The 21273-nt window shown below is 46.4% G+C and overlaps 1 protein-coding gene across 4 annotated transcripts in view; it reads left to right on the forward strand.

Annotated features, from left to right (window-relative positions):
* Positions 1-21273, forward strand: part of PRDM2 (PR/SET domain 2) — a 112307-nt gene that overhangs the window by 72833 nt on the left and 18201 nt on the right. For 3 of the 4 annotated variants that reach the window (XM_060088997.1, XM_060089000.1, XM_060088999.1), the window contains 2 exons: positions 2005-2115; positions 6685-11059. In XM_060088997.1, the coding sequence (XP_059944980.1) occupies positions 2005-2115; positions 6685-11059 (4486 nt within the window). Of the gene's footprint in view, positions 1-2004; positions 2116-6684; positions 11060-14369; positions 16354-21273 lie in introns of those variants that run through there. The other variant, XM_060088998.1, reaches the window with a different exon arrangement.

Below are 21273 nucleotides of genomic sequence, written 5' to 3' on the forward strand. Positions count from 1 at the left end.
TACATGAGGTGGTACTGATATAAAAATTGGGGGGTTTTGATCCAGGGGAAAAACTGTCTGAATATAACTTTTGAATCAGGTGTCTGTGGGCGCTAGGAGCCCTTTCTGTGAACCTCATCAGACATGAACTGCACTTACTACAGCAATTATGTTAACAGCCAGGTAATCCTTTATATTTGCATTGTTTGCTACCAGTAGTCTGCTATGGGCCAGGCATCACAGACAAGGAAGGGCATATGTCATAATGAGGATAAGAAAACTGGTTGAATCCAAATTCCCTTAAAACACAGCTGTATTTTTCAAGAGCCTTTGTCATCATCAGATTTAGGCTAAGTGCTATTAAGTTGACAAAGGGAGAAAGACTTGAGAGAGGAGGTTACTTCTTACAATATGAAAAGGTGTATTCATGTCCTTGCCCCTTGCAGAGGGGATTGGTTTATAACCCTTCCACCTGGAGACTTGAATGGGCCATCTCCAGGCAGACTCTCAGCTTCTGTTTCCACCAGAGTGTGGTTCCAGTGAAGTATATGCTTGTGTCCTGGGTTCCACTTCAGCTGCCTTTAGAAGTGAACGGATTGGTGTGTTGTTATCAGGAATTTGAGTGAAGGTTTTATATAATTGCAAAAAACAGCTTTTTTTTTTTTTAACAGGCTGAAGAATTAGGGATTTAAAATGGTGTTTTAGAATTTGTTTTTTAAGACTAACAAATTAAATGGCTGATTATTAAGTATTCTATACTTTATTTTTCTTGTCTGCATCTCAAATATTTATCAAAATCTGTGGATGTTTTTTAGGGTTAATATTTGCTTTGTATTGTAATTGATGTTTCTGTTTTTAATCCTGATCTTTGCAGTGGTGGTATTTTGTGTCTCTGACCTCATTTTCATCTGTTGTCTATATTTTAGTTAATTATTCTCCTCTCTGGTGATTCTCGGTTAAGGAGAATACCGATTTCCAGAAGCTCCGAGTGGTTTCTAGTTTGTCGTTTTACTAGACCAGAGATAAAGGTGTCAGGAGGCTTGTTCTGAAAGAGAAAGGACAGCTCTGAGAGCTGTTTGGGGCCTGGCTGGGGAGAGCATTGCAGAAAGAGAAGGAAGGTTTGGGGAGATGGAAAGGGACTTACTCTGAATCTGAAACCGAAAACCAACAGCCACCAGGAGTAAGAAGCGTAGAATGGAAGAAGTGGAACAAGGTCACAGATTCTGACTAAATCCCAAAGAGACTGAGCTTCCAAACCTTCAGTATTAGTACTTGCACAGAGAATTGTTTTTCCATGTTGAATATTTCGGGGACTTTTTAGTTCATTGTTCCAGCTCATCAGATATGTGTTGCATTTCAATCTTATCTTCTGAACTGCGTTGTCACTTGGAACGCAGTTAGTGTTTCCTGACTTCATCCTGCGAGTTGTTAATGAAATGCTGAATTGTGCTGGACCTGGGACCCTCAGAGTGCCATGCGGGCTGACAGTGAATTATCCAGAATTACTCTGCATTTGATATTTGAGCTGTGGTGCATGGGAGTATCCCTTGCCATTCAGTAACATCTCTGCTTCTGTTGTTTTACTTTGACAAGTCTGGATAATGTCTTAACTAAAAGGGCCCAAGTTATAACATGTTATTTTTCTCTAATGTGCTTCTTACAAATATCTAGACTTCTGCCAGTTCCTATTATTTGTGTGGCCTTGAAATTAGTGCTCTTATCTAATTTTCCTGTTACATCAGTGTTGTTAACTTTTTTGGAGTATTTTACATATTAATTTGATAGCTGTTATAGCTAGGAGGGGAACTGTTACTTGAGATTCTCAAAAATGTAGGATTTATGGGTTTCCTGTCTTTGACATAACTTAAAAGTATTCATATTCATCATCTTTCTTCAGGAATCTGAGGTGATAATTGCCTAGAAATATACAGTTCGCTGTGTTTGAATTAGTAATTGTCCCCAAGAATTCAGGATAATAATGAGTGGCTGAACGAACAAAACAAATAAATAAATATTGTGTTTCAGGGAAGAAAAAATCCCAAGAAAATAAAAACAAAGCAAACAAAACTGAAGACATACAGCTGAAGACAAGTGAGCCAGATTCCACCTCTGCAAATATGAGAGATTCTGTGGAAGGTAAGCTTGGGTATTGGACCTGTATGATTCGGGTATACATTGCCACCAGTTACTTTGACTTTGTATCTCCTTGGAATGCCCTTCTGGGAATCATCCAAGAACCATAAAGAGTTCAACAGCAAAAAGGTCGCCTGAATTTAATGTGGCAAGTTGAGCCTTACACGTCTTACCTCCCCTTCAAAAAATCATTGAAGACCTTCCTTGTTAAAAATGAAGTTGTTCCCTGGTTAAAATAAAATGAAACATACTGTGTGATTGTATTTACTGGCAGGGACAGGAGGGGGCTTCTGGGGTGCCAGTACCAGTCCATTGCTGGGTTGGAATGAGCACATCAGTGTATTCATCTGTTGACATCTCACCTTGCTATACTTTTCTTTATGTTTTTTACTTCAATTAAAAACTCACTAAAACATGTCAAGCACCTTTGATTTTATATATCAGAATGAAAAGTATATAGAATGAAAAGTTTCTGTTTTTTTTCTTAGAATTTAAATTCCTACTTTATCTCTTCATGTCTCTCCCCACAGAATTTTCTTCTTTAGAGCCCCTTTTGAGAATTAATATTCTAGGCCCTCCATGATGTAAGAATTCTCAGAGACGGGGATTGAATGTTACTTGGGAAGGCAGATTGCCCTGTGCCTGGTGCCGTCGAGACACCATATCGAGACTCTTGCCAGTAGAAGTGAGGGGGGCGGTGTGTGTCTTAATTTGTTATGTGGCAAATTCATGCAACAGACCGGGCTTGCTCAAGAGTTCGTAGTGACCCAAACAGGCAGATTTCAAAATACAGGCTGTGGCTCTTTCAAAAAACATTTGCAGAAAAAAAAAAAAGCCCAACAAAATATTGTGGATGCCTTTTATAATCGTTTTATTAGCACTGTTTGACATTCGTAAAGGACTGTAATTTTCTGTTGCATCTTAATGAAGCAAGAATAGACAGATTGATTTCCCAGAGCCCTATAAGAAAAAGTGCTGCCTGCTGATAGCAGGTGTGCTAAGACATTTGTTTGAACAATAACAAAAATACTAAAGAACCTTACTACTATTAGTGGCAGAATTAAAAAACAATCCAACAGTCCCCTCTCCCATTCAATAACTCAGGACAGTTATTTTTTCCTGATATAACACCAGGTCCTGTGAAAAAAAGATACTTAATATTTTGCCTGCTTGTGGTGCAGCTGGTCAGTATTTGATTGGTTCTGTACGTTGTGGATGTCAGCTTCTCCTGCAGGTTCTGTTTGGTCCTCAGAAAGTAGTCTCTATACTGAGCAGAGAGTTCAGACTCTTCCTTGTGTTTCCCAAACCATCCTTTATGTTTAAAACTCACCAGACCTCGAGTGTGGCCACACTTTGGTTCATAGAGCCGTGCACATTTTGGTTCATATTACTTTGGGCAGTTTTAAATCTGGGATTGTTTACCAATCATAGAAAAAATATTTCCATTCAAAGAAGCCATGGATTTTGGCTAAAAATGAACTGTATAAAGAAATTTTTGAGCCTTAGAGATGTTATTTTCATTTCTGTTGTCTCATCTTGATTTTTTTTAGCAATGTGCTGGGTCTTTGTTGAACATGTATTTGGAAAGGGAGTTGGCCCCTAATTCGAAATACATTACTACCATCAAATGACTGGTTTCCCAGTTTGTGGAAAACTCATGCAATTTAAGAAATAAGTCTGGAGGAAGGAAGGCTGGTGTCCATTTAGAGGCAGAAACCTTAATTGCTAGTGGATGGTAGTGGTAGATGGGGGAAAAGGAAGACTGATCTTCCTAGGAAACAGCAGGAGGACTAGGACGGAATCGTTGAGCTTATATTAATAGCTGCATGTGCAGAGTTTGAAAAGGTTGGCTTTTAAAACCCTTCCTTGTCCCCTGTATCCAGGCAGTCACCAAGTTTGTTTACAGGACTCTGGCAGCGTATCTCCATGATCTGACCGCTTTTTTTTTTTCTGCCTCTTCTGCTTCTTTCTGTTTCCATCTCTCCGTGTAGGTAGCCAACCTCTCCCTTCTAATGCCACTGCATCAGTATTGGTTTTCTGCCTCTTCCCAACCCCTTAATACACCCTGCAGCCAAATCTCCCAAATGGCACTCTTCTGCTTTAAAATATCTTAATGGCTCCCCGTTGCCTCCAGCTAAGTCCACACTAATTTACGGTGTGCGGCATGTTTTGATTGCTCCTGCTTGGTTTTCCTCTTCTATCCTTGTCCTTCAGGTTCTGCCTGCTTAGTACCTTCTCTGAGAAGCCTCCCCTGATCAATTAACCAAGCCGCTGGATGTTCCTCCCGTGTGCTTCCGTCCTGTACCTTGGTAACCATGTACTTCCATAAGCTTGACCATTAATTCAGTGTAGTAGTGTTGGCTGCTTGCCTCGCTCCTGTTAAAGTGGAGCTCTGTAAGGATAAGGATCTTGGTGGCCTTATTCACCTAGTTCTGGTGTATAGTCAATACTTGTCCAGTGCATGGGGGGGAGCCAGTTAATAGAACCAGGAGAAGTCAGAGTAGCTCTGCTGCTTCTACAGACCCATTCTTAACTCTTCAGGTATCTGCAGTAAAAGGGGTGCAGTTCAGCAGAGAGTTAGGTGGTCCTGAAGAGAAAGCAGCATCGTGGGCCATCCCCGTCAGCCTTAAACGCTCTATAACAGCTCCTGTCTCAGAGGCCCTTGCTGTCCCTGTGTTTCCTTCTAGCCGCTCTCCCCATTTTTCTGCCGCCTTTTACAGCCAAACTTGAGAGGGTTGCTTACAGTCTCGCTGCCTCTCCCTCCTCCTCTCTTCTGAGCTCCTTGAGGCCTTCGCCCCCACTTGCCCACCGAAACTGTTGCTGTCACCATCACCACAGCTCCACCGTAGCAAATGGAGTGTTCACTTCGCATTCCCAGCTGACCCAGCCCATTAGCTGTTCTGGACACAGCTGGTCACTCCCTCCTTAGTTTAAGGGCTGCCACTCTCTGGGCTCTCCAGATACCTCCCTGGCAATTCCTCTGAACCCTGGGTACTGGAGTCATCTGGGGACACAGCCATCCCCCCTCTTCTGTATGCATTCGCTCTCCAAGTGAGCTCGTCCAGACCCGTGCTCCAAGTGCCATTTCTGGTCTGAGGACGTAGCCATTTCTAGGCTTAGCCTCTTTTGGACCGTGAGTCATATATAACTACTTAATATCTTGACTTGGATATGGATAAGGTGCCTCAAACTTCAGCACGTCCAGAGTAAACTCTAGTTTCCCCCCAACACACACAAATGCACACAGACCAGACTTGGCTTTTCTCTCCGTCTAATACGGTTTAGTGAGCAGGATAACGGCAGTTGCTGTGGAATCCTCCTTGACCCTTCCTCCTCCACCACCACCCACCGTAGTCAGTCAACACGCACATCTTGTCAGCTTCATCTGCAAAATAATCCACAGGCTGACCACTTCCTGCCACCTCCCCAAGCCACTCTCGTCTCTTCTCCTGGAGCATATAGTAGGGTTGCCTCCACCCTTGTCCACCTACAGTTTTCTGTCTTCCTCGTAGCAGCTGGAGTGATTCTCTTGTATTTCAGTCGATCATATATTTCTCTGTTAGAACTTTCCGGTAGCTCCGTTTTACTCAGAGTAAAGGCCAACAGCCTACCAGTCTCTGCATGAGCTGATCTCATCTCCTGCTCTCCTTTCTCCCCCCGTATGGACCGCCCCCCCACTCGCCCTACGGCCGCTACGACTTCCTGGCCATTCCTTGACCACATCTAACATGCTCTTGACTCAGAGCTTATGCATTTACTGTTTCCTCTGTCCAGAGGGCTTCCGTCCCCCAGATACTCGCATGACTCATTTTCTTTAGGTCTCTGCTCACCTGTCACCTTGCTAGCGAGTCCACCTGTGCACCATTAACCTCAGGTTGGGCTGGGCTGGATTCCTCCTGGGCATAGAGACTCAGAAGTGACTTCAGGTTTCTCTTTTCTTTCTCTGAGGTACTCCTGAGTCCTCCATAATTTAATCAGCCTTGGAGGAAGTGAGCTCCGAAGTTCCTTTTACATGAAAAATTATGATCGCGTGATCTTGGAAAATGTTCTAGCTCTCAATATATAGTTTAGTCAGGAAGGAGGGAGAGAATCATTGCTTTCAAGACAGACCACTAAGAATCTAACCTGGTAATATGTTTAGCAATTTTCTGGTTTCCGATTGGAATCATGAAAAATTGGAATTCATGACCATAGTGTCTTGAATTTCAGTATCAACTACTCCCACGCAGTTTTAAGCACTACAGTTTCTGTAAACAAAAATGTGTTTCTATGTATATGCGACGACAAAGCACAGAAGGACCTAAGCTCCTTCAGGCGTTTGTTGTTCACGTTGTATCCTCACTGCCCACGGAGCTGCCTGGTACAGAGCAGGTGCTCTCTAAACATTGGCTGAATGAATGAAATGGAATTTTACGCAGTAGAGCTTTATAACCGAGAAAGTAGAGCTGTGTGTTGTTACGACCTCCCTTACACATTTAGGGGATAAGGGAAATAACGTGAATAATGGAAACTGATCCCAAGTGGCTGGCGTGTGCCCTGACTTCCGTGCTTCTGCCTCCCTGTGCTTTCCAGGCCCCAGAGACGAAGACGAGAAGCCTTCCGCTTCCGCCCCCGAGCAGACGGCCGTCCTTCAGGAGGCGGTTAGTCAGGATGTGCCTCCGGAGCCCGCCCTCCCGCCCCCTGCCCAGGACCCCCAGGCGGGACAGGCCGCAGAGCTGGACGCGGCGCGTAGCGAGGCGAACGACGCGGAGGAGGAAGAGGAGGAGGAGGGGGAGGAGGGGGAGCTGGACGAGGAGGAGGAGGAGGAGGAGGCGGCTGGCGTGCCAGGCGAGAGCACCTTGGGAGAGCCGGAGATGCGGTGTGATGAGAGGCCGGAGGATTTATTAGAAGAGCCACAGACTGTTCCGACGGGCGCTCTTGAAGACTCTCCGGACGTAGCACCTGCTCTCAGAATTCCCAAAGCTAAAGAAGAGGCCAACGGGGACGTGTTTGAGACGTTTCTGTTTCCGTGTCAGCATTGCGAGAGGAAGTTCACGACCAAACAAGGGCTGGAGCGGCACATGCACATCCACATATCCACGGTAAACCACGCCTTCAAGTGCAAGTACTGCGGGAAGGCGTTCGGCACGCAGATCAACCGGCGGCGGCACGAGCGGCGCCACGAGGCGGGGCTGAAGCGCAAGCCCAGCCTGACGCTCCGGCCGCCGGAGGCCTCAGCCGATGGCAAGGCGCCCGGGGACGGCGCCCCTGCGAAGGATGACGCGCAGCCTCCCAGTCTCGGGCAAGACTCTCTGGCCTTGAGTTCAGAGAAGGCTTCCCCAGACACAGTCAGTTCTTCTGTTGTAGAAGAGAACGGAGACGTTAAAGAGCTTCATCCGTGCCAATACTGTAAAAAGGTTTTCGGAACCCACACTAACATGAGGCGGCATCAGCGCAGGGTCCACGAGCGGCACCTGATCCCTAAGGGGGTGCGGCGGAAAGGGGGTCTCCTCGAAGAGCAGCGGCCCCCGGCAGAGCAGGCCCCGCCTGCCCAGAGCGTCTACGTACCCAGCACCGAGCCAGAGGAGGAAGGGGAGGCAGACGACGTGTACATCATGGATATTTCTAGCAATATCTCTGAAAATTTGAATTACTATATTGATGGTAAAATTCAGACCAGCTGCAGCACCAGTAACTGTGATGTCATTGAGATGGAATCCGGTTCGGCAGACGTGTACGGCATCAACTGTCTGCTCACCCCAGTTACAGTGGAAATAACTCAAAATATAAAGACCACACAGGTCCCTGTAACGGATGATCTTCCTAAAGAGCCTTCCAGCAGCACAAACAGTGAGTCCAAGAGACGGAGGACTGCCAGTCCCCCTGTGTTGCCCAGAATTAAAGCCGAGGCCGAGTCTGATCCCGTAGCACCTTCGTGTTCCCTGAGCCTGCCTCTCAGCATATCAACCACAGAGGCCGTTTCGTTCCACAAAGAGAAAAATGTGTATTTGTCATCAAAGCTCAAACAACTTCTTCAGACCCAGGATAAACTAACTCCTCCCGCAGGGATTTCAGCCACTGAAATACCTAAATTAGGTCCTGTCTGTGTGTCCACGCCTGCGTCGATGCTCCCTGTGACCTCGAGCAGGTTTAAGAGGCGGACCAGCTCTCCCCCCAGCTCCCCACAGCACAGTCCTGCCCTTCGAGACTTTGGGAAGCCGGGCGATGGGAAAGCCATGTGGACTGAGGCAGTTCTGAGTTCCAAAAAGCCCAAATTAGAAAGTCATAGCAACTCACCAGCATGGAGTTTGTCTGGGAGAGATGAGAGAGAAACTGGGAGCCCTCCAGGCTTTGATGAATATAAAGTATCTAAAGAGTGGGCAGCTAGTTCTACTTTTAGCAACGTATGCAACCAACAGCCACTGGATTTGTCCAGTGGTGTAAAACAGAAGGCCGAGGGTACAGGCAAGGCTCCGGTCCAGTGGGAATCTGTGTTAGATCTCAGTGTGCATAAAAAGCCTAGTAGTGACTCTGAAGGCAAGGAATTCAAAGAAAATCATTTGGTGCAGCCAGCCTGCAGTGCTGTAAAGAAAAAGAAGCCAACCACCTGCATGCTACAGAAGGTCCTTCTCAATGAATACAATGGCGTCGACTTACCTGTAGAAAATGCTCCAGATGTGACCAGGAGCCCCAGTCCTTGTAAACCCCTAGATCCTCAGCCGGACCCTGACCTTGGTCCCGACTCTAGCTTACCGGCTCCTCCTGGCGAGTCTCCTCCTTCGTCACCTGCCCTGCAGACATCTTCCCTTTCTTCCGGGCAGCTGCCTCCCCTCTTGACCCCAACCAATCCCTCTTCCCCCCAGCCCTGTCCTCCTGTGTTAACCGTTGCCACCCCACCCCCTCCGCTGCTTCCTACTGTACCTCTTCCGGCCCCCTCTTCCGGGGCATCCCCTCATCCGTGTCCCTCCCCACTCTCGAATGCCACCGCACAGTCCCCACTTCCAATTCTTTCCCCGACGGTGTCTCCCTCGCCATCTCCCATTCCTTCCGTGGAGCCCCTCACGTCTGCTGCTTCACCGGGGCCTCCGACGCTCTCTTCATCTTCCTCCTCCTCTTCTTCGCCTTCATTCTCTTCTTCATCCTCCTCGTCTTCTCCTTCGCCGCCTCCTCTCTCAGCGGTATCGTCTGTGGTTTCCTCGGGGGATAATCTGGAAGCCTCTCTCCCCATGATATCTTTTAAACAGGAGGAATTAGAGAACGAAGGTCTGAGAGCGAGGGAAGAATCCCAGTCGGCCACTGCGCGGGATATCGTTCAGGAGACATTCAACAAAAATTTTGTCTGCAACGTCTGTGAATCACCTTTTCTTTCCATTAAAGATCTAACCAAACATTTATCCATTCATGCTGAGGAATGGCCCTTCAAATGTGAATTTTGTGTGCAGCTCTTTAAGGCTAAAACTGATTTGTCAGAACATCGCTTTTTGCTTCATGGAGTGGGGAATATCTTTGTGTGTTCGGTTTGTAAAAAAGAATTTGCGTTTTTGTGCAATCTGCAGCAGCACCAGCGAGATCTCCACCCCGATAAGGTGTGCACACACCATGAGTTTGAAAGCGGCACCCTGAGGCCCCAGAACTTTACGGATCCCAGCAAGGCCCACGTAGAGCATAGGCAGAGTTTGCCAGAAGATCCTTTAGAAACGTCTAAAGAAGAAGAAGAGCTGAACGATTCCTCAGAAGAGCTTTACACGACCATAAAAATAATGGCTTCTGGAATAAAGACGAAAGACCCAGACGTTCGGTTGGGTCTCAATCAACATTACCCAAGCTTTAAACCACCTCCGTTTCAGTACCATCACCGCAACCCCCTGGGCATTGGTGTGACGGCCACAAATTTCACTACACACAACATCCCACAGACGTTTACCACCGCCATTCGCTGCACCAAGTGTGGGAAGGGTGTGGACAACATGCCTGAGCTGCACAAACACATCCTGGCATGTGCCTCCGCCAGCGACAAGAAGAGGTATACCCCGAAGAAGAATCCAGTCCCGCTGAAGCAGACTGTGCAGCCCAAAAACGGTGTGGTGGTTTTGGACAACTCTGGGAAGAATGCCTTCCGACGAATGGGACAGCCCAAAAGACTGAACTTTAGTGTTGAGCTCAGCAAAATGTCCTCGAATAAGCTCAAGTTAAATGCGTTGAAGAAAAAGAACCAGCTTGTCCAGAAAGCCATCCTTCAAAAAAACAAATCTGCAAAGCAGAAAGCCGACCTAAAAAACGCGCCTGAGCCGTCCGCGCACATCTGCCCGTACTGCAACAGAGAGTTCACGTACATCGGGAGCCTGAACAAGCACGCCGCCTTCAGCTGTCCCAAGAAACCTCTTTCTCCTTCCAAAAGAAAAGCCTCCCATTCATCCAAGAAAGGAGGACACCCATCACCTGCAAGTAGTGACAGAAACAACAGCAGCAGCCACCGCAGACGGACAGCGGATGCAGAGATCAAAATGCAGAGCATGCAGGCGCCTCTGGGCAAGACCAGAGCTCGCAGCTCGGGCCCTGCACAGGTCCCACCGCCCTCCTCGTCCTTCAGGTCCAAGCAGAATGTTAAATTTGCGGCTTCGGTTAAGTCCAAAAAGCCGAGCTCCTCCTTAAGGAACTTAAGCCCGATCCGAATGGCCAAAATGACTCACAACGAGAGCAAGAAGCCCAGAGCTGCGGCCAAGAACCCTGCAGCTCAGCTCTCGGGCAAGACGTCTCGGAGCCTGCACGTGAGGGCACAGAAAAGCAGAGCTGTCTTACAGAGCAAATCGGCCTTGGCCAGTAAGAAGCGGACAGACAGGTTCAGTGTAAAATCTAGAGAACGAAGTGGGGGGCCAATCACCCGAAGCCTGCAGCTGGCAGCTGCTGCCGACCCGAGTGAGAACAGGAGGGAGGACAGCAGCGGCAAGCAGGAGCTGAAGGACTTCAGGTAAGCGAGGCTCCAGGGCCGGAGGAATTCAGAGCTCCAGAGCGAGGGGGGAGGACAGTTGGAAGAAAACACTGTCCTTGCCCAATGGCTTCTCTTCCTTTTTCCTGCACGATTTTGACATAAGCATTTAAAGGAAATAGCTGTTGCTTAAGATGTAGGCCGGTGTGCAGGAGGGTCAGTGCTTTGGCTCTTGTAGAGACGGATACATACAGCTTTTACTTCAGGCGTAGGACTCACAAAGTGGTACAGTTTTGTTAATAGGGCCAGTTATGAATTGGATTTGAAGCCATGAAAAGCTCCCCAAAGCACCCTATTATGAAAAGGTGAAATTCTCTCCAACTTCCTTTATATCTTGGGTGGTGTTCCAGTGTCACTGGTATTATTTCCTGATCATAGCTTACTTCTTACGTTAAGATGGATCACGGAGTTCATTAAAACCACATTACAATCTGGTTTAATATTTCTGTGACTTAAGTGCAGTTCTAGCAGCTGAGACTGCTTTTTACTAATCATGCTTGCTTTTATTGTGTTTTAATTTTGAAAACTTGCCTCTTGGTTAAAATAAATCAAAACACAGCACCCTGTTCCTTTTAAAATGCCACGTGTCCTGCCACTCGCTCCTGTTCTCAGGCATAGGGTGGTCAACAGCCAGATTCCCACGGGCGGGAGGAGGAGAGAGTGCCTGCCGAGGGGCCAGAGCGTGGTTCTTTCAGGTGCGGCTGGGGACGAAGGGCGGGTCACCCCGCTTGGCAGTGCCTTTGTTTCCCCGGCGTGATGCCAGAGCCCACCTTAGCTCAGCTCTGAGGTGGTCCCACTGTTTATCCTGTGTTCTTCCTATATTGAGAGCGGTTCTTAGCGACCGGTGAAAACATAGGGCAGGAGTTACGTTTGTTCCATCGACTTCTCAGACTTTCTGAGTTAGTTCAAACGCGAGTGGAGCGCACTCTTGGTATTCCTGTGGTTTCCTGAACAATGCCTACAGGTTCATCTCAGGTGAAATTATTCATCATCAGCTAGAATTTCTGCACAGTATTTTAAAATCCTGTCCCTTCAGAGTGAGCTGCAGGACTCTAGGCTCATGGCTATAACTTCCAGTGTCTCAAAATTCTTTGGTGTTTTAAGCAAACAGAATCACAGTTAACTGGGAGGTGACTGCCGTTTGGAAAGGTCACAAGGGCTCAGAGATGCTGTTATCACTGCACGTTCGATGAGGCAGGGTTCTTGGTGCTGGTGCGCCATAAGTCACGGCTGAAGATGGAGAGAAGAATCATTAGCCAAGGGTTGATTGGAATGATTGACTGTAGGAATAAAGGATCAGGTTTTTTTAAAGCTACTTCATAAAAATACTAAATAACCGGTGACGGTAGACCTTACTGACATAACGTGTATACGGCGTCTTGGAGCTTAGTTAGTCCTGGTGAAAGTAAACACCTGTTTATCAGCTGTCCAGAGTTCCTGCCTGTAGCAGCTTTACTGTGTACCCCCTTGTACTCAGTCTGTGTTCAGGAAGTTCCACAACAACAGGACGTTCTTGGACTGTCCTTTTCAAGGTTCAGGAACCCAGAACATGCCGTCATTTTCATGGACTGTACTAAGAAACGTTTCCCAGGTGGTTGATGCTTTAGAATGTATATGTGTACTCTCCTTTGTTTCCGATAGTATCTGAAAGAATCACTTATTTTGTACTGGATCTCATTTATACAGTTCAAGGGTAAAGTTGATAAGAAAAAATTAACGTACTATAAAGGAAAACTCTCTGAGTAAAGTTCACCCAGGGCTTTTGAAGAACCCTTAAGACTGCAAAGGACTGAAGTGCCTAATAAAATTGTGTCTCTATTCTTTGCTCCAGTTAGTTTTAATTGTTTTGCTTTGTTTAAAAGTTAACATTGCTGGAATGCAATTTGGCCTCAAAGGAAACAAGGAACAATCAGTTAAGAAGTCACGGGTATCATTCTGACTGTAGATGGTAGCAGCAGCTTCCATGACCATAAACTTGGGAAGTATTTTGGGGAATTACAAAATGAGCGTTCAGGGGGCATCATATTGTGATCATCCGGGCAGAAGAGTGGGCGATTCTTCAGAGAGCTGTGGTCGTCTTAGTACCTTGTAGTGAATTTGGTATAAAGCCGGGATCCTGGGCGCAGGCCTGGGGATGTGATGGTCCATCGCTGTCAGCCCAGGGCTCTTAGTGGAGGCTTCGTCCTTTTCCACGTTTGTTGTACTACACTGGCAAGGAGTTGTTTTAACTAGTCGTCTTCCCTTTTCAGTCTATTTCTATTTGTAAATTTTATTCAGGGGTGATGTCATAGCACAGGTTTGGAAATTCCCACTCTCACTCTGGTTTTCAGTGATTTCGCTGTCCTTGCCCCATTGCATGTTCGAGGACTTACCCCGGACCTGGCAGCACACCCTTTTCCTGTGAGTTAAATCAGAACTGTGATTAAGGGCTAGTCCTCAGCACTCAGACATTTTACATTCAAATGCCAGTTTAGGATTCCACAGATTTTTAAGTGTACACTTGCAGTCAGCCGAGAGAACGACCTGTTTTCCATTCTACACCGAGAGCTCAGCAGAATTTGCCATTTGGTCATTTCCTGTAGCACAAGCCATTGTGCCAATCCGGGTGTGAAAAAGGTGTGTGCTCCAAATCCGTTTCTTAGGACAAAGCCGCAGAGACATACCACTGACTAGATTCTCCTGTTAACAGCTCTTAATCCAGCGAACGCTGTTGTCGGGCTCACCCTCCGCGGGTCGGGTTGGAGCCCACCTGTGGCTTGTCGGTGGGACTGCATTTAGAGCTGGTGCTGAGGGCTCATTTCCACGGAGTGTAAGACAGAAAGATAAGGAAAGAGGTACATTTTCTACTCCCTTCTTACCCATCTTTGATCTTTGTAAATCCCAAGGCATTTTTTACATTCTTCAGTGCTGCTTTTAGAGCAGCTTTTCTCGTTGTTGTTGTTGTTTAATACTGTGTTCCCATTGCAGCCAGTTAAGGACACGTAAATAAGTGATGGAGAAGCAGAACGAAATTCCAGACCAAGCTTTTCCCTTTACCGTGAAATAGGCTAAAAAAACAAAATGGTGCTGATTTCTCCCATACCATCTCCGCCACATCACTCCAAGGAGACTGTCTGTGTCCCTCCCAGCGTGTCTCTTTTGCGTGGGACACCCACGTTCCCACACACCTTCTGAGTCATCCTGTTGCTGTCTTAACATTTGTCCCGTGGTCTTCCCACCTTTTCTTTAGCGTGGTCAGTTCATACAAGGTTGTGTTACGTTGTCATTTATCTTCAGTTTTCTTATTTTCTAGGAACTTCCAGTAGAAAAGCCCCCCAAACAAAACAAACCTTAATTGACTAAGTAAAGATAATGCATGCTCAACTTAGGATAAGCACTACGGCAAAGGATACGAAATCTACCAAGCTTGCAAGACCAGTTGAAGCTGACTCAGAAACCCTAACACACAGCTGATTTGCCAGCGGGCTTCTTGTTGCCCTGGTTAGAGTCAGGCATCCGCTTCTTCGCTGGCGCCCAACACACGTGCTGGGCTCACAGGTGATTGAGATGCACAGAGGAGGGCGCTATAGCACGGGCTAGCTGACCTGGCTCCTCGTCACGGGACTGGTAACTCAGACCTGAGCGTGGCCCTGGCTTTTGGCACAGAGCAGAGAAGGGAATGAGTTGAACCTAATCTTGCAAAGCAAGTTCTCTGTTTTATCAGTAGTTTGTTGTAGATTTCAGGGATGACGGATTCTGATGCACTCGTTTTATAATGTTTTGGTCACACCAGCTCTTGATGCCTTTCAGAGGCATTTAGCTTCTTTCTCAGCCTGTTTTTTTTTGTTGTTGTTGTTTGTTTGTTGTTTTTTATCACAAGCCGATTGCCAGCATAATGGAGAGGAAACCAGATTGGATATGGACTCTTTTTTATGCCTCTTCCAGTGTCATGTTTATATATCCAAATGGACATTATCCTCTCAGATTATTATCTGGCACTAATTTATAACTGTTGTATTATCAGAGACGGTAGCAATATATCAGTGCCCAGGATACATCACAGGCCTGTATAGATGTATGTCTACACCTAAGTGTAAATGAATTCACTTACCAGGTTTTACGCATCAGTCTCTAATAGAGATTTAAAAAACCCAACGAATTGGCCTATTTCTGAGTATACAAGTATCATTTCTCCATGCATTATTATATGCCTTCCCTCTAATGAATGATGCAGTTGGTGGAAAATGGCTAAGTTTTATTCGTGTTGTTTTTGTTGTTGTTGTTGTTCTCAACTTTAAAAGTAATCTACCTCTTAAAATTTGTAGTTAATACTTGTTTGGTGAATTTGTGCCACTTTAACCCTTTCACTATCATTCCCATTTTGTTACATTTCTGTTATGGGGACTTTATGTTGAAATATTGTATAAAGCATTTGTAGCAGTTTAAAAATAAAATATTTAAAATTATTTAAATTGTTTTGGACGCTTCAATTGTATTATATGTGATTTACATTTTACATTTTGTTTGAGTTGTTAATCTGGAGAGTGTTCTTGTATTGAAGTTTGCTGTTAGTAATTTTATTGTTTCTTGTTGGAGAGTGATATAAAAGACTATTCTAATGAAAACATTAAAATTTACAAATTGACATACAAAAGGGGTTGTCCGTTGATTTTAACCAACGTAGCCTTGAGAGAGAGAGAGAGAGAGAGAGAGAGAGAGGTTAATTATAGACAGACAAGTTAAGAGTGGTGTTTGCTATTTTTCCCCTTCCAGCATGACATAAATCATTTGAGCTTGTCAGATGTACAGAAAGTTTTCTTATGCTGTTGCTAGCAAGCACTTACTGATGGGGGAATTCAAATGATGCATTTTATATCATTGTAACCAATAAAAAACTTTCTAAAAGCTGTGGAAGGACTGTATTTTGTACATCATTGGGAGCAGTTAAGGGGGAAAATGAAGGTGAACGTGGGAGGGGTGCTCACAGGCTGCATCTCTAAAGTGCAGTTGTCGAGCCCCACGGCCGACCTCTTCCCACTTGTTTCTGTTTGGCATTGATTGAATATTTGTGAATTCACATCATTTCCATACCACCTAGAGAGTAGACGTGCAATTGGACGGTGGTGCTAAGAAGTGCGTGGAGAACTTTCTTTGGTAAGAGTGAAATAATTTCCTGTATGGGGTGTCAGTTTCCTCTGTGCTTGCGAACAGTTCGCTCTAGTCTGGAGGTTTTTATATTTATGGATCCCCCGAAGAATGAAACAAAGAAGTTGTAACATTTGTATTAGGTTGATATGGAATTGCTGTTTGTTTGTTTGTTTGTGTTTTTAAAGATTAAAAATGGCTGAAACAAGCAGTTTCATAAAGTCCTACATGGGAACACTTGTCCTCATTTTTTTCCTCCGCCTGTGTCCTTCCTGCTCAGGGAACGGTGGTGAAGCTGAAGGTGCGGTCAGCCTCCCTCTGTGAGATGTTCGCACTTGTGGCTTACGGATTCCTACCTTAGGAAACCCCAGAAGGGTTGTGGGCAGGTGTATGGGAGGAAGAGGCGGAGGTACGGAGCGGCTTTCAGCGTTAGCTGTGTCAACGTTCTAGAAACTGAGCGCTGAGCACGTACAGCACCCGGCGAGGAGCCGGACGCTGTGAGCTGGAAAGGGCGCTGCTCTGGGAACAGGGACACCTGTCCCTCCGGGGCTCTAACAAGCTCCTCCTCCGTCCCTGCCTCTGTGGCTTAGCCTCGGGCAGGTATTTTGCCTCAACGTTGTTAGTTCCTGGTCTGCCCAAAGTGGGGAGTGGACAAGGTGGTCCCGAGTTTTCCTTCTAGCCGGAAGCCTTCTTCCCAGGCTGTGGACGCTGACATTTCCTCGGGTCTGAAAGAGCAGGGTGAGGTCTGTTGTGTCACCCATTCTTACAGCAGGGCCTGGATGTGGCAGCACCCACATGCTCGGTTGAGGAGTCCCCAAGCAGGTGGTCAGCTCCCTCTCAACAAGAATGAGCTGCCCCAGTTTGGTTGCTTTACTCTTCATGGGGTTAAACATTTTGAAAAATTTAAAAAAAGCCTTGTGTCCCTGCAGCTAATAGTTTGAAAGATCTGTCAGTGTCTCTAGGCTGGCTATTTTAATTTGGATTTTACAGGTACTTTCTAGCAAAATGTTTCACAAAATCACATTAATTTATCGAGCACCTACTGGGGTAATTAGGTTACCTTAGTGGACCAAAATCCCAGGCTTTGTGAAGCTTATATTTGCGTGGTGCCTTTTTTTTTTTTTTTAAACACTTCATATCCAAAACCTCTCTCACTTTGTCACGGTTCTCCCAAGTCTGGGTGGTCAAGAAGATGCTTCTACCTTAATATTTGAGGGCAGATATCTAGATAACTGCTGACTTTTAATGCTTACGTTAAAGCGACTCTTCTAAAATTATATCTAAATGCATTCGATATCTTATTTCTGTCGATTTTGATTTGATATCAGGCCTCACTTTGAATCGCTTGGCTTATATCCTTTACAGGTGGGTGAGGAAAAGGGTAACTCGGATATAAAGGCCACGTTTAAAGTAGTCCAAAAACCAGGCCGATGGTTAAGGAAGACGGTTTGCCATTTCTGTCATTTTTTTGGACACCTACAGTATCCCCACGCCCACCCCAGGTAATTTCATTGCACACTGAAGAACTTCAGAATTGAATGTGGGATAAATCGTAACGAATGTGTGTAGCTCTTAATTGCTGAAGTACTTGAGTGTTCTCATTTGAGCCTCAAGTGCCTCGACATTTACAGTCACCCTGCTGTAGCATTAAAAGAAAGAAAAATCCAGATTGGCGGGAAGGATGACATCCATATTACCACTGAAATTCTTTGCAGACTAAAATATCAAAAAAAAAAAAAAAGTTGAGAGGAACAAAACGTGAGGTTCGAGTGGGTGTGATGTAGGGAAAACGTGGAGCTGCTCATTGGCCGATCCCTTCAGTCAGATGCCTGGAGTCCTGTCTGGTACCGGCCAGGGGCCCGCCTGCATCCCCGCTCCACCCGGCCCAGGCCACACCGGGCCCTTCGGTTCTCCCACTGCCCTCCCTCGTGCTGCTTCCTCTCCAAGAGGTGTTGAAACGATCTGTTAAGCTCTGGGGTGAACCTGACATAGCCATCGGGTGCTTTCTGTGTGCGAGGTACTGTACAAAGCGTTTTTCAAACTTGACGACAACCCCCTGAGGCTGGTATCATTTACAGATGGGGAAACAGACCCGGGGGGAAATGAGTTTTGTTCAGAGGTCACACAGTTCTCGAGTGGAAGGCTGGGATTTGAACTGCCTCCAAGCTGTACCATCCTATCGATCATTTTTGTAGTTTCTTTTTTGAAAGCTTCATTTCCTCTCGATGTAGGATACAGGCCTTGATATCTTCTCTAGTGAGGGCTTTCCCGGCATTGATGAACAAGTAGAATCATCCCTTCTCGGTAAGGCTCCTTCCTGGTGCAGCAGGACTGTTGATTAGTATGGAGCTGCCTGGGCTGGGAACATTCACATCTAGTTCACTCTTCTAACTGAGGGACATGCTTCTACCTCCATCATAGACCTTTCAGGTTCAGCTGGCTTTGTAGATCAGTCTGATGAGTCAACAAAACTCGGTTTCATAGAAATCAAGCACATGATGATAATCTGCTTTGATTCTGGAAGTGTTGGTCACCAGGAGTATCCTCAGATGTGACTTAAGAACCTTGACCTGTTGGGCCAAAACCAAAGTCTGTCAGGGCCTGCCCTGCCACCTGAGCACATAGTCCATTGTGTGCAGAATGGAAGGTTAAGTTTCTGCCCAAAGTTGTTACTTTTAAAGTATAGGATTAGAGCCCGGAGGGTGCGTGTAGGTTTTATTTACTTTCTGGATGAAGAATAAGAATTGGAAAAACCATCGTGATGCTGTGTTAAATTATTAGCCGTTGCAAAAGTTACATTCAGTCGTGAGCCATTAAAAGGGGCTTGGATACACTTATTAGAGTAAACTTGCCGAACCATTGGGGTGATAGGATTTGTATGAGCTTCTGTTTTCTGCCTCCCTTGGACCAGCTGGATTCCTTTTCCCCTGTCTCTTATAGAAAGCGAGCTGAAATTCAGGTGGGTGGTTCAGAGAACATAAGCCTTTAATGGAAGAAGTTTGTGCCTAAGTGTGCCTTCCCGTGTCCAGCTTATAATCCACAGCAGGAAGCCAGACAACGGACAGTTTTGAAAATTCCTTGATAGGCGCTCCCCGAGTTACTCAGTGGGGTGTTACTTCAGCCATGACAGAAAGCTACAGGCAGATTTTAAAGTATTGGTTTATGTCCTGAATCAGAACGTATTTAAGCTGAGAACATTTCCATATCAGTGTTTAGATAGGAGCCTACTGCATAATACGGAGTTCTGCTTGGATAACTGCAGAGTCTTAGCATGAAATCTAGATATAGATTTTAAGTAGAAAACATTTTTTAAAAGACCTACAATTTGTTTCACAGGTAAGTTAATAATAGAAGGGGATTTAGGCCTTAGGATACGATTGTGGCAGTTTTAATTTTTTAAGTTAAAGTAGAATTTCAATTTAAAATTGCATTTGTTTTAGTACTTAATACTTGCCAAAAATACAACATTTTAATACTCTCTATTGGAATGAAGTTATTTAAAACTCATATGGATTTAATTTTCCTTGCAGTAACATTCTCTTCTCACTTGCTTTTTATAATCACATCCAATCCTTGCCAACCCCAGCTCGAGTTTAGGCACATTTTCAGATGGCTTCTATTTCCAAGCTATTATTGGACCTGTGAATTCAGGCACATTCTCCTGTAGTGATTCAGTCGGTCAGCCATTCAGAAAACATCTTTAATGATCAGTCTGGATCATGAAGGTGTTGGTCTGTAGGCCTGATGGACTCTGTCCTGTGTACGAGGGTGCTCAGAGGACCTTGGGGTGTATGTAGCTGGCCACCACGGAGGAGCTGAGGGTGCTCCTGGCTGTTCCTACCCGCCGGGCGCTAACTCTTCGGAAGCTCTCCCACCACTTGAGGGAGAGCAGTTGTCCCCATGTACAGACAAATTGACCGAGTCTGAGAGAGGCCACGGCACCTGCATTACGTCCCACAGCTGTAAATAGGGACCCCAAACCCTGCCATCTGACTCCAGACCCATGGTCTTTGCTGCCATGTGAGACAGCCTAATTCACCGTGCCCTTGGGTTTGACGTAGTTACTGTGTCCCCCAAGTGATCAGTGCTGATGTCATCACCCACAACGGGGTTTTGCTGTAGAGAGGTTGGGTAGCATATTGGGAATAAACACTGGCCTTGGACTCGTAGCCACCTGAGTTTTGTTTTGTTTTTTCTTTTTTTGCGGTACGCGGGCCTCTCACCGTTGTGGCCTCTTCCGTTGCGGAGCACAGGCTCCGGCCGCGCAGGCCCAGCAGCCATGGCTCACGGGCCCAGCCGCTCCGCGGCACGTGGGATCTTCCCGGACCGGGGCACGAACCCGTGTCCCCTGCATCGGCAGGCGGACTCTCAACCACTGCGCCACCAGGGAAGCCTGCCAGCTGAGTTTTAATTCCCTGGGTTCCGTTTGTCACTGAGGTGGGGCACGCTGCTGGCTGAGCCCCAGGCTTCTGGTTATGTGAGCGGTCAGGCTAGAGGAGGTCTCGTGTGTTGGCAGTGAGGACTCAGGAGCTGATGATTGTGGTGGGAGTGGTGGTGGTGACGATCAGTGACCACTGTCTAGTGGCTGGGGCTCGAGTCTCACAGCGATAGTGCCGGGGAGGCCCTGCTGAGGAAACCGACAGGGTGTGGTAACCGTCCCCGGTGGAAAGAGCCAGAGCATGGACGGTGATGATCGCTGAGGAACTTCTGGAAGAGGCTGCAGAAGAAACTGCTCATGTGTTCAAAGGCCCAGAGGGAAAAAAAAAGATTCCTTCATGGAAAATGACAAACCTCAGTTTATGTTAGTTTCAGAGAATGGTGGTTACTGTCTTTGGGGAGAATAGAGCTCTTTTCAGAATTTTAGAAACACTCCCAAAGGCTTCCAGGCTGGTCTAAGCCCTCCGTCTGGGCCCAGGCAAAGTGAATGAGCCTGGGGCACCTGAGGGTGCCTGGCCTCCTGGGAGCCCCTCAGGGTTTTGCTGTGACTTCATTTCAGGCACTGATTGGCCCTCCACCCGGAGCCGCTGAGCGCCTGTCCGTCCCGACCATCCGATCTGAAGGGCTGACGTTGG

Source organism: Mesoplodon densirostris, chromosome 2, assembly GCF_025265405.1.
Source record: "Mesoplodon densirostris isolate mMesDen1 chromosome 2, mMesDen1 primary haplotype, whole genome shotgun sequence".
NCBI lineage: Eukaryota > Metazoa > Chordata > Mammalia > Artiodactyla > Ziphiidae > Mesoplodon > Mesoplodon densirostris.